The 15,520-nt window shown below is 56.7% G+C and overlaps 1 protein-coding gene across 3 annotated transcripts; it reads right to left on the bottom strand.

Annotated features, from left to right (window-relative positions):
* Positions 1-14: 14 nt before the first annotated feature.
* On the bottom strand, positions 15-15,290 carry RUVBL2 (RuvB like AAA ATPase 2). 3 transcript variants are annotated; one of them, XM_053659790.1, is made up of 16 exons: positions 15,013-15,289; positions 12,520-12,616; positions 11,503-11,557; positions 9,676-9,731; positions 9,253-9,394; positions 7,555-7,684; positions 7,330-7,396; positions 4,622-4,728; positions 4,440-4,533; positions 3,980-4,103; positions 3,505-3,599; positions 3,292-3,410; positions 1,073-1,192; positions 644-773; positions 230-344; positions 15-131 (listed from the first exon to the last, which is right to left on the bottom strand). In XM_053659790.1, the coding sequence occupies exons 5-16, from the start codon at positions 9,380-9,382 to the stop codon at positions 106-108; spliced, it is 1,257 nt and encodes a 418-aa protein (XP_053515765.1). In that variant the 5' UTR covers positions 9,383-9,394; positions 9,676-9,731; positions 11,503-11,557; positions 12,520-12,616; positions 15,013-15,289; the 3' UTR covers positions 15-105. The 3 variants fall into 3 exon arrangements, with proteins under 3 accessions (XP_053515765.1, XP_053515763.1, XP_053515764.1); XM_053659788.1 differs by lacking the exon at positions 12,520-12,616 and having other exon boundaries at positions 15,013-15,290; XM_053659789.1 differs by lacking the exon at positions 12,520-12,616 and having other exon boundaries at positions 15-128; positions 15,013-15,290.
* Between the last annotated feature and the right edge of the window lie 230 nt (positions 15,291-15,520).

Here is a 15,520-nt window from a genome sequence, read left to right as displayed (position 1 = left end):
ACACACGCGGGGGGTCCAGTTTCAGAATAATTTTATACAAAGTCACAGTGTCAGCACTCTGGTAGAAAACGGGGAGGAGGGGTGAGGCGGGAGGGGAGCATCGGCTCAGGAGGTGTCCATGGTCTCGCCTTCTGTGGGGAGAAGAAAGGCCACGGGGTCACTGCGGCCCAGAGGCCAGGGCCCGAGCTGGCCAGGGGACCCTGGGGCCGGGTGGGGGTCAGACACTCACTGAGCTCGTTGAAGAGGAAGGCGTCCTGATACTCCTTCATGTACTGCGTGGAGCGCGACTCGTCCAGAAACAGCGAGTACACTCGCTTGATGTCGTCCACCTGCACCTCTGTGCCCTGAAGGGGGACAGTGAGACCTCAGTGGGGCCCTTCCCGGGAGAAGGGTCGGGACCGGGACCCTGGGGCCACAGTGCCTGGGTTCAAACCCCGCCTCAGCCACCTCCTGGCCCAAGCTCTCCACCCCTCAGTAAGACGGACTTGGTATCAAGTTACAGTCCAGGCACCCAGAGCCTAGCACGTGTCAGGCTGGGAGACAAAAAAATAACCCAAGAGACCAAAGTTCCCCCGCCTCTGAACACACGTGTTCCGAGACTAAACGCAACGACCCACTGAAAGCCCATGGAGCAGCGGGCGACCTTGCGCTTCCGGCACACGAGGCTGGCGGCGGTGATGAGCTGGATGGCGTAGCGCAGGGAGGTCTCCAGCCCGATGCGGGTCAGCACGGTGTAGGCGTCCTCACTCATCTCCACGTCCTCCTCCTCGCACCTGCAGGCGGGTGGGGCAGGGGGTGGGGGGCTCAGACTGGGGGGGCTTCTGACTGCAGTGAGCAGCAGTGAGCAGCGGCCCAGGCATCCTGCCTCCCCCATCTGGCATCTGGTCCATCTGGCATCCTTACCTCCCCCGCCCCAATTCCCCGCAGGGGCCCCACCCAGTATCAGAGGCCACCACTGGGCTGCCCGGCTCTACTTCTAGACCCAGATGCTTTGGGCCAAGTCATCCCCCCCAAGATCTCAGGGTCCCCATTTCACCAAACAGGGGGGGCCCTGCCCCAGTCCCGCCCGCACCGGATGCGGAGGATCTGCTTCGTGTCCTTCTCGCTATAGGGAGAGGTGGAGACGATGAGCAGCCGGTCCAGCAGGTCGATGGGGATGCCGTGGGGGCTCTGGTAGCTGGTTCCCCGGATCCTGAGGAGGAGGGGCAGGGAGGGCTGTCAGCGTGGTGCTCCCAGAACCCGCCTCTCCGCTCCCTCCTTGGAGTCCACCCTCCCATCAAGTCCACCACAGCCCGCTCACTGGCCCAAATACCGCCTGACCTTCAGCTCAGAGCTGACGACAGTGCCTGACCATGCAACCCGGCCCAGCTGCGTCATTCCCACCGAACCCCGCTGGGCCGAGGCGGACAGCTGTGTCTGGGATTACTGCTTCAAGGTCCCGGTCCCAGCCGCCACTAGCCCGGAGCAGGCTGTGGCACACGGCAGGTGCCAGAATTTATTGCCAGTGGGAGTTATATTCTGTAAAACGGGGGCAAAGACTGGGGCAGCAGACACTGAACCCCTGGAACACGCGGTTATGTTCTCGTGAGCCTCTGGTCATAATATTTTGTCAACCGATATATTGCCTGGTTTGATGTGCTTCTGTTGTTTTTTTTTAGACTAAAGCAGGAGACAGTGAAACAAGGAAAGGCTTAGAAGTAGCAACAGAAGAGCCCAGGCTGGGCTGCCTCAGCTCCCCGGGGAGTCAGAGAAAAGGGGCCCTGGGGACGGGTGCAGGGGGTGAGCGCGGGACCAGCTGCCGCTGCCCACTGCCCCCCTGGCTGCAAGTCTTGTGGGGACCCCCAGCATTTGGGAGATGCTGCCTGTGGGAGAAGAGGGGGGAAGAAAAGGCATGGGTGTGCTCCTGGGGGGGCAGAGTGCACCCGCACTTCTGTTTAAAGCCAGTTTATTTAATACGTTACTGACTCCTTCCCATCGAACTCACAGTCACCTGTGCGTAACTTGCGCTCCTGGAAGGTGCATCCCGACTTCTGGGGCTTAGGGACATGGGCCAGCTGGGGGCCGTTTTAAACAACAAAACCACCAACAAAAGGCACTGAACGGATCAGGAATAGGACACCTGTCTGCAGCACTCAACTGACAGTAGAAGGCATGCCACTGCCTTGTTTGAGCTCAGACAGGAGTGCCCGCATCAGGCGACGCAGCTCTTTGGCCAGCCTGCACGTGACTGCAAACGACCATGGAAATTAACACAATTGCAGGTGCATTGTAGCAGGGAAGCAGACCCACAGATATAACCTGTGGGTAATGAGGGGTGAGGTACCCGAGCACCGCTCCGTGCCCTGAGCTACAGCCGCCACAAACGCACTCTCGGTGGGTCTCTTCTGGTCCCCAGTCTCCTGGAGGTCAAATCCCACATCTGGCCCTGCGCAAGTCACCAGGCCTGGCGGCCTTCTGTACAGGGGGCTGAGACAATATCTACACCCCGTGCCTCTGGTGAGGTTCCGAGCAGTCTATCTGGGAGGAGTCTGCTGCGCCCCTCTCTTCCCCTTGGTGGTGACCAGCCCCACCAAGCGGTGTCAGCTGGCACATGACTATGGCACTGGAAATGACAGTCTCCCACCTCCTGTGCCACCAGGCACAGCTGGCCCCTGAGTGGGGCAGGAAAATGGGTCTCAGTGGCCGTGCTGGGTGCAGCCTCTGTGCTCCCGCCCAACGGCAGGGGGTGCTGTTTGCTCCCCACTTCCTTCTCCCTTCCTCTGGGCCGAAACACAGGTGAGGTGGGGAACAGAACCAGCCAGGAGGACAGCAGGGCTCGGGGCACCGGTGACACCCCAGGACAGAGGCTCCGAAGCTTTATTGCAGCCCGGTGCCCTTCCTGTCTCAGGAATTTCCCCACAGTGTCCTCAGGCCAAAAGAAACACTGAGCTTCACCTCACAGATCCAGGAGTCGGTCCGAGACCTCACTGCAGTGGGCGGGTGAGTGTGCAACACACACCCCTGTGCATCCCTTGGCCACCGAAAAAACCCCGCGGAGTCCTGGGCATCAGGCAGTGCCCTGGGTGCCTCGGCACACAGTCTGGGAAACAGGCCCTTAGGATGGAAACTACGGTCGCTGGGCTTCCTTATGGAGCTGAGCTGCCTTCTGGCCCTGACCGACCGCCCTGTTTGAGGGAGAAGTGCAGCCTCTCTGGGCCGGGCACGCAGCAAACATGCCGTTTTCCCTGGGGCCCCACCCACCAGGGCACCCCTCTCCCCCAGGGGCCTTTGAGGGGCCGGCTGCCAGCTCACCGGGTGATGCCGCGGTTGGTGGCCATGATGAGGACGGGCGCCATGTCACTCTCCAGGGCCCGGTTAAGGAAGGAGAAGCTCTCGATGTCCAGCATGTGGACCTCGTCAATGAACAGCACCTGCGGGCCATCAGGACGAGCGTCAAACCCACGCCCGGGGCCTCCCCCAACCCTGCACTGCCGCCCACCCCAAGCCGCCATGCCCGGCACCCACCCCGGGTATGATCTCCGCCTTGCCCTCCTCGCGCCACTCGGCCACCTTGGCATTGATCTGCTCTCGGACTTCTGACTTGATCTCCCCCGTGTCGCCTGTGGGATACAGGGGGTGTGGGGGAGGTTGTCAGAGCAGAGACAGGGATGGGGGGCCGGAGGTGGATGAAGGAGGAGGAAGACGAGGCACCAGGGCCAGAGGGAAGGGAGACCGAGTCTGGAGTGGCAGAGGGGACAGGAGGGCCACGGCTCTGAAGTGTCCCCAGAGAGGAGGAAGAGAACTCGGGGAGGGAGAGAGGGCGGGGCTGTGTCCCCTTCGGATCGCCTGACGGAGGGACCAGGCTACAGAGGAGGAGGGAGAAAGCACACGACAGCCAACAGGGACTGAGGAAGCGCCGGGTTGGGGAGGACCCCCTGGGAGGGTGGGGGTGCACAGGGGCGCGGAGGGTGCGCCCAGGGAGGGGGACGGCGGGCCTCACCGGAGAAGAGGGCCAGGAAGCCCTGGGTGCGGGAGTTGATGACGTCGATCTCGTGCAGGGACACGGTGTGCACCACCTCCTTGCGCTTCTGCAGCTCCCCGTCCGGGCACTGCACGAACTTGGTCTGTGAGCAGCGGGGGAGGGGCGGGGACAAACGCAGAGGAGAACATGAGGGGGGCCCAAAGGGGCTCTGTGTGGGGGAGCCCGGGGTGCCCCGGACAGGAGCTGGGGATCCAGAAGGGGGAGCCTGGAAACCCGGGCCCAGGTCATCGAGAGCACTCCAGGATTCGGGGGTCCCTGGGGGACCTCGAAACCATGAACTCAGTGCCAAGCTGAGGGGCCTCACTGTTCGAAGGCACGGGGAAGAACGAGGAGTACTGGGGACATGGTGACGGGTGACAGGGGATCGAGGGAACACCCTGGTGCCTGGAGTCGGGGGGTCCCCGGAGCCCCGCCATACCTGGGAGCCCATGGCGTCATAGTCGCGGGCACGTGTGAAGGATCGGCCGAGCTTGGAGATCTTGCCCGTGGCCTTGTCGATGGTGATCACGTCCCTGCAGGGGAAAGAGGGCAGGGGTGAGGGGAGGGAGGCGCCCGAGCCCCCCCGCCCTGGGAGTCTGCCGCGGCCCCGACGCCGCTCACCCGGCCTGGACCTTGTCCTTGGTCAGGGATTCGATCATCTTGGTGCCCAAGTCGTATATGGTCTCCATCTCCGTGGTCTTGAGAGTCAGCTTGCCCACCTTGGAGCCCTGAAAGGGGCGACATACCAGGCAAGGGCTCAGCGAGGGTCCCGGTGTGTCCCCAGCACAGCCTCAAAACAGGCAGACGCCGGGAAGCTTCGTGGGGGGCAGGGCTGCGTTCACTGCCATGACCGCGGTGACGGCTCCATGGGTGCACACGAATGTCAAAACTTAACCCCCTGCAATTTTTAACCTTGGCACCTTCTTGGCTGTCAATGGCGCCTTAACAAAGTTATTGTGAAAAACCCAGTAAACAGACAAGACACAGGCCTGAGGTCCCACGAAGGGGCTCAGGGGGATTGGACTCAGATGACACTCCTTTTTTATACCCAAATAAAAGGTTGTTTATTTTTTTTTGGGGGGGAGATGTCGATCAAAAATCCGGAAAACAGAGCTAAGCTAAACACCGCACAGAAAACAAGACCACCAGCTCTCGCCCCACGAGAGAAGCGGCCCGCACGTCCCGGGCTTCCCCAGCACGCCCACTGCCTCCAGTGTCTCTGTTTCCACCGCGGGCTGCGCCTCTTGTGGGGACGGGTAGCGGGACAAGAGGGCTGGCGCTGGGGAAGAAGTTAAAGGGAACTCGTGTTTTTATGTTTTCCCCCAGAGAATTTATTTATTGATTTTTAGAGAGAGGGGAAGAGAAGGAGAAAGAGAGGAAGAGAAATAACAATGTGTGGTTGCCTCTCACGCTCCCCCTACTGGGCACCTGGCCTGCAACCCAGGCACGTGCACTGACTAGGATTCAAACCAGTGACCTGACCTTTTGGTTTGCACCCAGCACTCAATCCACTGAGCCACACCAGCCAAGGCGACTTTTTTACTTTTAAAGGGAGGATGTATCCATGGACTTCTGTAATCAGAATCTAATTTAAAGAAGCTTGGGAATAGCTCTCCCTCTATTTAAATAGCCTATTATACTTTTATGTATTTTTTTATATTGAAGTGAGGCTGGTTAATAAAATTACATAAGTTTCATGCATTCAATTCTATAGTACATCATGTGTATATTGTACTCTGTGCCTCATCACTCCAAGTTCTACTACATTTTTGAAGTTAAAAATTTAGTTGCCAGTCAACGGTGTGAATTTAGGAGGCTGCTCACAAGTATGAAAGTGCAAAGTGATGTCATTGTGCATGTCAGGTCCATGCCCGCTGAGAATGAAGAGCAAACACAGAGGAGCGTGTGGCTGTGACAAGACAGAGAGAGGAGGTAACCGTGCGTCAGGTCAGCGGGCTTGAAGCATGTTTCACTTTTCTTTGATTTAGCATTTTACTAGCAGCTGCAACTTGATCTTTATGAGAGAACTACAAACAGGGGTGAACGTGAACACAGCACACCGGGTGGAAGAAGCCAGACTGTAGGGTCCGTTACAGGCAACTCCCAGAATCGGCAAACCCAGAGACAGAAGCCAGATTCGTGGTTGCCAGGGGCTGGGGACAGGAGGAAGGGACAGTGACTTTAAAATGGTTAATAGTGCCTTGGCTGGAGTAGCTCAATGGATTGAGCGCAGGCCTGCAAACCAGAGGGTCACTGGTCCGATTCTCGGTCAGGGCACATGCCTGGGTTGTGGGCCAAGTCAGGTCCCTAGTGGGGGAGCACATGAGAGGCAACCACACACTGATGTTTCTTTCTCTCCCTCTCTTTCTCCTTTCCCTTCCCCTTTCTGCAAAAATAGATATCATCTTAAAAAAATAAAATAATTAATAGTAAATTTTATGTTACATAATTTTACTTCAATTAAAAAGAGAGACTGACAGGTAAATTGTTAGGGAAAAAAAGAGGCTCTGGTTGGTGTGGTTCAGTGGATTGAATGCTGTCCTGTGAGCCAACAGGCTGCTGGTTCGGTTCCCAGTCAGGGCACATGCCTGGATTTCCGGCCAGGTTCCCAGTGGGGGGTGTGTGAGAGGCAACTACACATCAATGTTTCTCTCCCTCCTCTTTCCCTTCCCCTCTGTCTTTAAATAATCTTAAAAAAAAAAAAAAAAAGAGAGAGAGAGAGAGATGAAAGGGAGACCAGACCATGAGAAAAGACTCCCCAGAGCTGAAGTTTTAACGATGGGCCACGTGCAGTGGGAGAGAAAAGCAAGCAAACGCAGAGACGTGATGAGAGTGAGGGAGGTGACCACTGCGGGCAGCCCTGGGCGGTTGGAGGAAAAGGCGTGGGGCTGGCAAAGCTCTAGTTTTTGGTCTTGGTGGTGGTTATAAGGGTATTTGCTTTATGATCATTTATTAGACTGAATGCTTCTCTTACAGGTTTTTTGCTTTTGTTTTATTTTACAACAAAAAGTCAGCTGAAAAACCGGGAAAGAGTCCCACAGCCCAGTTAAGCTGGACGGTATGGCGTGGGGGTGGGGGTGGGGGGCGCGGCCCGGCAGCTCGCTGTACGCAACCCCCAGACCTCCTCCTACTCCACCACTTGGTTTTCGCCATCATGGCGTCCCTCACAAATCAACTGGCTGCTTTGTTGATTAGTGACCCCCTACTGTAGGCAGGCAGATGCTCCCATCTGAGGCTGAAACATCCCACGAGATTCTGACCTCAGCTCAGACTTGACACCCCGACCACCTCCCGGCCTGCAGGTGGCCCGGACTCGGGCGCCCACTCACCGTGCCTGTGGCGGGCCGATCGATCTGGATCTCCACCACCTCCCCTTCGATGATCTCCGTCTCCTCCCTGAGCAGAGATCGGATCTGAGGGCAGCACCTGATGCCTGGGCCCTAGGGGATTGCTAACTCCCACAAGCCCTTGGGCGCAGGACAAGGGGCCGGGACAGGGGTTGCCCCGAGACCGCCGGGAGCCGCCCCATCCCTGCAACGCACTCCAACGCTTACTTGATGCGAACGCCAATGGACCTGCGGAAGGCCTGCGTCAGCGCCTCTGTCTTGCTCATCTCCAGGGAGAAGATCTCGCTGCCAGCGATGGCTGTGAATGGGGTGTCAGGGCCCAGGGCCTGTGCCATGCCTGGGGAGGAGGCAGTTGGGGTGGGTGGGGGGTGGCCCTGGCACCAGGTACCCCAACACTGACTCTGGGGGACCCCAGCTCTTCCTGCTCCTGGAAGGCAGGGTGACGCAAAAAAAGCCAGGGACACAAGACTCAACAGCACACTGCATTAGAAATCTCCACCGTCCTGGGGGGGATCTTTATGAGCCTAAAATCTTACCAGGGGAGGATCAGGCCTGCTCTACAGGGCGAGGCCCACGGCTGGCAGGTGACCGCAGGGCTGTGCCCCCAGCAACTGCAAGCCCTCAGCTCCCAGCCCGGCAGCCCCTCTCCACGCATCTGCCCAGCTCTGAGCCAATTCCCACAGACAGGAGTCACGAAACCCTCCTGACCAGTGTGCGGTGGCAATGCCTCCTGGTCGCCTTCTCTGGGGTGCCATGCTCTGCGCCTGATGGTCCTGCTCCCTGTGCTCTGTCCGTGACATTTCCGGACAGCCTGCAAGGTCCAGCTCAGGGGCTGACGCATCTGTGCAGCTTGTCCTGACAGCTGCCCCTCCCCACCCCCCTGCAGGGTCAGGAGCCTCCTCTGTCCACACAGCACGTGTCACCCTGGAAGAGACTGTGTCCACCACCCTCTCCCCAGACAGGATGCCCATTAAAGTCAAAACCTGGGTCTTCCGCATCTCTGTGTCCCCAGTGTCGGGCACACGAGGGCACCCATGTGAGCGCCGCCTCCTCTCAGCGGAAAACCCGCCCCCCCCATACTGCCCGCCTGACCTCTCTGTGTGAGCACAAAGGTGAGAGCCAGTGGGAGGGAAGGAGGAGGCTGGAGGAAGGCTCCAAGGAGGAAGAGACACTGGAAGAGGCTTTGGAAGGATGGGTAGGAGTTCAACAAGGAGGATGAGGGGCAGTTCTGTGTAAAAACATCTTAAATCGCTAGCAGAATGCAAAAGAGACTGCAGGTCATCTACTGGATGCCCACCTTCTCCTTCCTCCTTAGCTCCGGAACACTCATGTTATTAAATTAAAACATTAAAAAATTGCTCTGGCTGGTGTGGCTCAGCAGGTTGAGCACCGCCCTGTAAACTGAAAGGTTGCCAGTTCAAATCCCAGTTAGGGCACATACCTGGGTTGCAGGCCAGGTGCCCAGTTGGATGCCTGCAGCCCATCAATATATCTCTCTAAATCTAGATAATAAGATATAAGCAAAAGTGTGTGGGACACCCAAGTCAAGTGTTTTAAGAGAGCTACATCTAGGAAGTAGCTGTAGAACTTTATCGTAATTCCTTCTTCCGGTTACTTGGAGTGTGGATGAAAAGGCTGGAGCTTAGGCAACCCCGTTGGAACCCGAGGTGACCCCCACAGAAACCAGTGCCGAGGACCCTGAGGCAGGAAGGCAGAAGACTTCACAGGATTGCTCAGCAAGCCCTACCTGCCCACATTCAGATTCCTCCACGTGAGGGATGAACCCTTGTGGATAAGCCACAGCCACTTGGGGCGCCTGTTATAAGAGCTGAATGTGGGCCTGGCTCACATGGGGGGTTTATCTGGAAGAGCCCAGCAGAGCTCCTGTCCCGAGAGGTCGCTTACCCATGGCGATGGCTGTCTTCCCAGTGCCCGGCTGGCCAGCGATGAGAACCGCCCGCCCGGCGATCTTCCCTTCCCGGATCATCTCCAGCACCACGCCAGCTGCCCGCCGCGCCGCCAGCTGACCCACCATGCCCTGGGAGGCCTGTGGGGTGGGGGGCCGGAGGGCAGAACAGGTGTCTTCCTGCTGGGCTACCCCCATCTCTACCACCTCCCGGCCCAGGATGTGAAAGTGAATGTTCGGAGGGACATTAGGGAAAAGCCAAAAGAGCCTTTGCTATGACAATTTTTTTTCAGATCAATAGAATTCTACATGTGGCTGAATTTGATAAATATGGAGCTAAAGGTCCAGAAGAACATAACAGCCCCCATACTCCCCCGGGCCCTCCACAAAGCAGGCTTCCCACCCACCCAGATCAGCTCTACCTGCCGAGGCTCCAAGGCATCGTCCAGCCCCAGTCCCCGGATGTGGGAGTGAGCTCCTGTGTGCAGAGGGGGAACCAGGAGACACGGTTACTGGCCGGCTCCTAGCAGTGTGTGGCCCAGGTGACGGGTGCCCCTCTGGGCCCTGCTTTCCTCCTTGGCCAATTGGGGGCCTGGGTCCCCTCCTCACTGCAAGGATGGCAGGACTTGCAAAATGCTCAGTGAACCAGGGGAGCTTTACTCAGAATCCATCAGATCCGGACCCAAGTCCCTGGGACCTGGTGAACCACGGGGTCAGGTCAGGTCTGACCAGGAAGGCTAAGGACCACGGTTACTATGTGCTTGTGACCTGAGTGACCTCACAGGTTCTCCTTTCCTTGCATGTAACCCTGGAGGAACCATAGTCCCAGCTACTATCTCCTGGGAGCACTTCTGGGGTTCTGTAACGGCCCCGGGCTCCCACCAACATGGATGCGGGAGGGGCTCAGAGAGGCTGGGTCCCTTGCCCAGTGAGGAGTGCAGACTCAGCATTCAATGCTTTACACTAGAGAAGGACTGGGCAAACTGCAGCCTGTGGTCCAGCCACTTGTTTTTGTAAATAAAGTTTTATTGGAACACAGACACGCCCATTGGCTTATACTGTCTGGGACTGCTTTCCCCCTGCAGTGGCAGAATTGAATCTTTTTCAACAGAGAGAAGATTCACTGTCTGGCCCCTTAAGAGCAGATCTGTGGACCCACACCAGACCATGAGCACCCCAAGGGCAGGGACTGGGGGCACTAGTGTCTGCTGGGTCCTGGGCTCCCGGCAGCTGGGACAGGGCATCAGCACCTGCACGGGAAGGACTTCATGTTACTGAAGCAGGGGAGCTATTCCACCCTCACTTGGCAGATAAGGCAACTGAGGCCCAGAGAACATCGAGCCCCTTGCTATTTGGCTCAGAAGTGGCAGCCAGTGATACGCTTCTAGAAACCATGCTGGTAGCCACAAGCCCGTGAAGGGATCTCTCAGAGATACTGTGCAATTGGTCCAGACCCCCAGCAATAACACCAATAACACGAGTCTTGCAAGAAATTTTGTTTCCCTGTGCATATGAAAGTAATGTTTACAATATATTAGACATACCTTAATTTTAAAACACTTTATCGCTACAAAAGGCTAACTAACCATCATCTGAGCCTTCAGCAAGTGATCTTTGTGCTGTGGAGGGGCTCACGAGCTAGGCCTGGCCTGCCTGCCTGGTAAAAACTGAATGAATGAATCCGAACCAAGGAGCACAGCCTGCAAGGAAGGCTCTCTGTGAAGGCTGCACCCCACGGGCCCCGCTGCACCCCGACTCCTGTTCCTGGAGCCCAGACACCAATGCAGTGTAAGCTGGGACTGGCTGCTCCGAGTCTCAGTTACCTCGGCTGCGCTGAGATGACATCACACTCTGCATCTGGTGGGCAACTGCCCCACAGAGTCAGTGGGATGAAAACCCGTGCCTTCAGGGGTTTTCTGTGTCATTTGCTGGGAATGAGCAAGGCCCAGGCCCAGCCCTCAGGGAGCTAATACCATCCGATCCCGTGCTGGGTGGACGGGATGTTCAGTACTGAGCCAAACCCGGAACACACTCAGCAACCATCCACTCCTGTGACTGCCGAGCAGGATGCTGGCTCTCCCAGGAGCCCACAGGGTGGCAAAGCCTGCAGCCTGGAACTGGGGTCTGGCGGGCTCACCCTCTGCCCTCTGGGCTCAGGGCCTCCCCCAGATAGGAGCTGGGGAAGCTCATGCCTCTCCGGGTACAGGGCAGGCAGGGTCCCATGCTGCTCCTGCTCCACGCCCACTCACCAATACGCTCGATCCTCGTCACGTCTCGGACCTCTGGGACCTTGGTGGTGGCCGTCTGGGGGTGGAGGAAGGAAGATGTGTCAGAGGAGCCCTCCTGGTCCTGGTTTTCACCAACTCCTCCCATGTCCCTCCTGCCACTTCCCCTGAAAGCCCCCTCCACTCCTCCCCAAGAGCAGGCTGACAGCCCCACTGCCAGTCACCACCACCCTCTCAGCTGCCTCCAGCCCGTGCTGGCTGGGTGACTCCTCTGTCCTCTGAGTCCCAGGACGATGAGGACTCTGTCCCATTCACAGCTCCGTCCCCACGGCCTCGCCCATATTTGGGACCCAGGAACTGCTTGGTGAAGGGAGAGGTCAGTGTGAGGACAAACTCTAAGGCAGAGCAGGCATCTCGGGGTTGGTCAGACCTGTGGACGCCCCAGCCCCTCCCGCACTTGACACCCCAGCTCTGCCACTAGGCTGTGAGACATGGGGGTCCTGGGGTCCCGCCTGCTCTCCCCGCCCCCTCACTGGACAGACCAAGCTGTGCTCACCACGGGGCCCCTCCCTGACCCCTGCCCCTGCCAGGTTAGGTCCAGGGTCTCTGGATGCCCAGACGGAAGGGTCTCAGCTGGGAGTCCGACCTCCCTGTGGGATCTCGCTCTCCCGAGGGAGACGGTTGGGTCGAGGTTCTTGGCTCAGATGGATGTGCCTCCCGTGAAAGGCACAGCCCACGCTCACTTGTTCGCCCGAGGCCTCAGTGTTTGGGGTTTGAATGAATGACTAGAAAAGTGCTGAGCTCATTGAAAAGGTCGGAACTAAGGTCCCAGGTCCCTTTCTCTCCAAAGAGAGAAGCCAGCCACCACCCCTTCTCATGTGGGGGAGGGAGGTGAGTAAACACCACCTGGGCCTTTAGAACCCACTGGAGATCCGGGTGAATGTTAATGACAGCATTATTCACAAGCAAAGGGTGGAAAAACTCCAGAATGCCTATCCATTAATGAACAGAGAAATAAAATATGATATAACCAGCCCTGACCGGTGTGGCTCAGTTGGTTGGGCGTCGTCCCGCAAAGTGAAAGGTTGCTGGTTCGATTCCCAGTCAGGGCACATGCCTGGGTTGCAGATTCGGTCCCCTGTCGGGCGTGTAGAAGAGGCAACCGATCAATATTTCTCTCTCACATTAGTGTTTCTCTCCCTCTCTCCCCCTTCCTTCTCCTCTTTCTAAAAATAAATCAAATCTTTAAAATTAAAAAAAAATTAAAACTATGTGCCATAGCCATACAATGGAATATTATTCAGCTACAAAAAGGAAGAAAGTTCTGACCTTGAAAACACGTTAAGTGAGAGAAGCCAAACACAAAGGACCGCATGTCATAAAATGTCATTGATCTGAAATGTCCAGAACAGGCCAAGCCACTGAGACAGAAAGGTGATCAGTGGTCGCCCAGGGCTGGGGGCATGGGAGGGCTAAAGGGCGAGAGAGTTAAGAGGGGTGGGGTTTCTTTCTGGGGTCATGAAGATGTTCTAAAACTGATCAATCCTGTGAATGTCCTAAAAGCCACTGAACTACATCCTTTAACTGGGTAAACTGCATGAGATAGGAGTTATATCTCAGTAAAGCTGTTTTTAAAAAATCTAGGCGATGGGTTCTTGGGTGTCTGCTCCATCATTTTCTGACACTTGGGACTATTTTGTAACATCTAATAAGGTTAAGAAGCCAGCATGTTGACCCTGCTCCTTGGCCACCTGACCCCAACCTTCCTTCCTTCCTTCCCCAAGTCTCTCTCCTTCCACCAGATTGAGAGGGGATGCAGGCATCCAACCTAAGAGAATCCCCGGGTCTCTGGAACCAAGAGTTTAGACTTCCTGGCGTCCATTCATGTGGTCACAAGGCTCCTCCCTTGTGGTTGTGGCCCCTCCCACTTGCTCTCTCCTCCAGAAAGGTGGAACCCAAGGCCTCTGGCCACTGCCCCCAAACCTGAGAACAGCCCCCCACACACTCCTACACAGCCCATCAGACTTTACCTGAGGCCCAAAACAGACATGGCCCCAGGAATCCCAACCCACAGCAATCCCGAGTACATAGACCCACCTCTTACCAGGCCTAGCCTTTCACCTTAAGCCTCTCCGATGGAGCCCACTAACCCCTTGGAAACAGAGGGCATTTTAAGACACAGCACCATCCCCCGCATACTTCCAATACTTTATCCACGTCCAGGGGAAAAGGGTCTCCAGAGTGTGGCCACTGCCCTTTCTTCCACTTCCCTATCCACTCACTAGGCAAGGAAACAGCAAGTCTCAAATTTCATCCCCCGCCCCGCCCTCCCCCCCTCCTGTAACTCTCTCCCCACCCTTCCTCCTATGTGGACTGGAGTCACCATGGGAACACAGTCCAAACCCCAAGCTAAGGCCACATCCCTTCTCCTTGCAGATTTGTGTGTGTGTGTGTGTGTGTGTTTAAGTTTTATTTTTATTTACTTTTAAGAGAGAGAGGGAGGGACAGGGAGAGCAACACGGATGTGCCAGGGAAACACGGATAGGTTGCCTCTCGCACCTGCCCCAAGCAGGTATCCGGCCAGAAACCCAGACATGTTCCCTGGCGGATGAGCCGCACTGGAGGACTACGCCCAATCCACTGAGCCGCACCAGTAGGGGGTTCCATTCAGATGTCCCATTGAAATGTTTCATGAGGGAGTACTCGGCGCTAGCCCCAGGTACACTGGTCTCTCCTTTATGGAGTTCACATTCATCCATCCATCCATTCATTCATTCATTCGAAGATTCAAGTGATAATTTATTAAGCATCCATACTGGGTGTTGAAAATCTAAGGGGGGCCCCAAGTTCCTTTCCCTTCTTTCCCTTCTCCACTGAGATCATCTGAGTTCTCATCACTCTTTTCTTTTTTTTAAAATTTAAACTTAAAAAAAATCAGTTTTAGAGAGGGGAAAGGAAGGAGAAAGAGAGTGGGAGAAATGTCAATGTGTGCTTGCCTCTGGCACGCCCCCACCGCACTGGCGACCCGGCCTGCCACCCAGGCATGTGCCCCGACCGGGAATCAAACCGGCGACCCTTTGATTCACAGCCCGCGCTTAATCCACTGAGCCACACCAACCAGGGTTCAACACTCTTTTGGCTCAAAATTCAATAACCAACTCCACGCTCTCAAGTCCCACCTGCGATTCTCCCTAGTACTCAGCTGCCATTCCCACCATTAATAACTCAAGAATTCCTGGATGAGTTGGAGCCCAAGACACTAAAACCTTCAACAGACTTTAGGGCAAAGGACGGCAGAACTGGCCATTGCGCCCTGAGGACTGGAAGCTGGAGTCGCCATCCGAGCTGACCAATGAGGCCGTAAATATCCACTGGAACCCAGGGTCCGAGGCCCAGCCCCCCCTCCCTCAGACCCAGTAGTCCAGGCCCCTAGCTCCTCCTCCCTCAGACCCAGGAGTCCGGGCCCCCAGCTTCTCCTCCCTCAGACTCAAGATAACGGGTTCGCCCCTCAGTCCTCCGCACGCCGACACTTACCACGGTTGCCATGATGCTCACCAACCGCCAATATCCTAACGGAAACGGAAGCGCGCTAAGAACGAGGCCTTTTGGCCCCTCTAGACTGCCAGATCCTCCAATGATCTCGGTGGTTCCTCATAAATATGCAAATTCTCCTTGTGGGGATTAGTCGTCACTTTTTAGGCCGAAACTCCTGGGTCTGTTCCCTCCTGGCTCCTCCTTCTTTTACCCAAGCATCCTAGCCGAGGCCGATTGCAAAATGCTTCCCACTTCTTTGAGCAACCACACGTCCCCCACGCTCCCTCTCCTTCTTATTTATTCCACCCACTTCCCTCCCCCCGCGATTTAGGGGGCCTTAAGCTTCGGATTGACAGATCTAAAGGCTAATCACCTAACGCAGCGACCGCCGAGGCGGTAACGGGGCAGAGCAAGCTCTGTGCTGTCCACCAATGAGGAGACGTGGGAGCCCTGCCCCCGGTACTGACCAATGGCGTTAGCCGATGGGCCGGGCACCGCCTCCTGGCGG

This window comes from Artibeus jamaicensis, unplaced genomic scaffold (assembly GCF_021234435.1).
Source record: "Artibeus jamaicensis isolate MK-2021 breed Jamaican fruit bat unplaced genomic scaffold, CSHL_Jam_final scaffold_804, whole genome shotgun sequence".
Classification (NCBI taxonomy): domain Eukaryota; kingdom Metazoa; phylum Chordata; class Mammalia; order Chiroptera; family Phyllostomidae; genus Artibeus; species Artibeus jamaicensis.
This window is presented reverse-complemented; position numbering and strand designations above follow the sequence as displayed.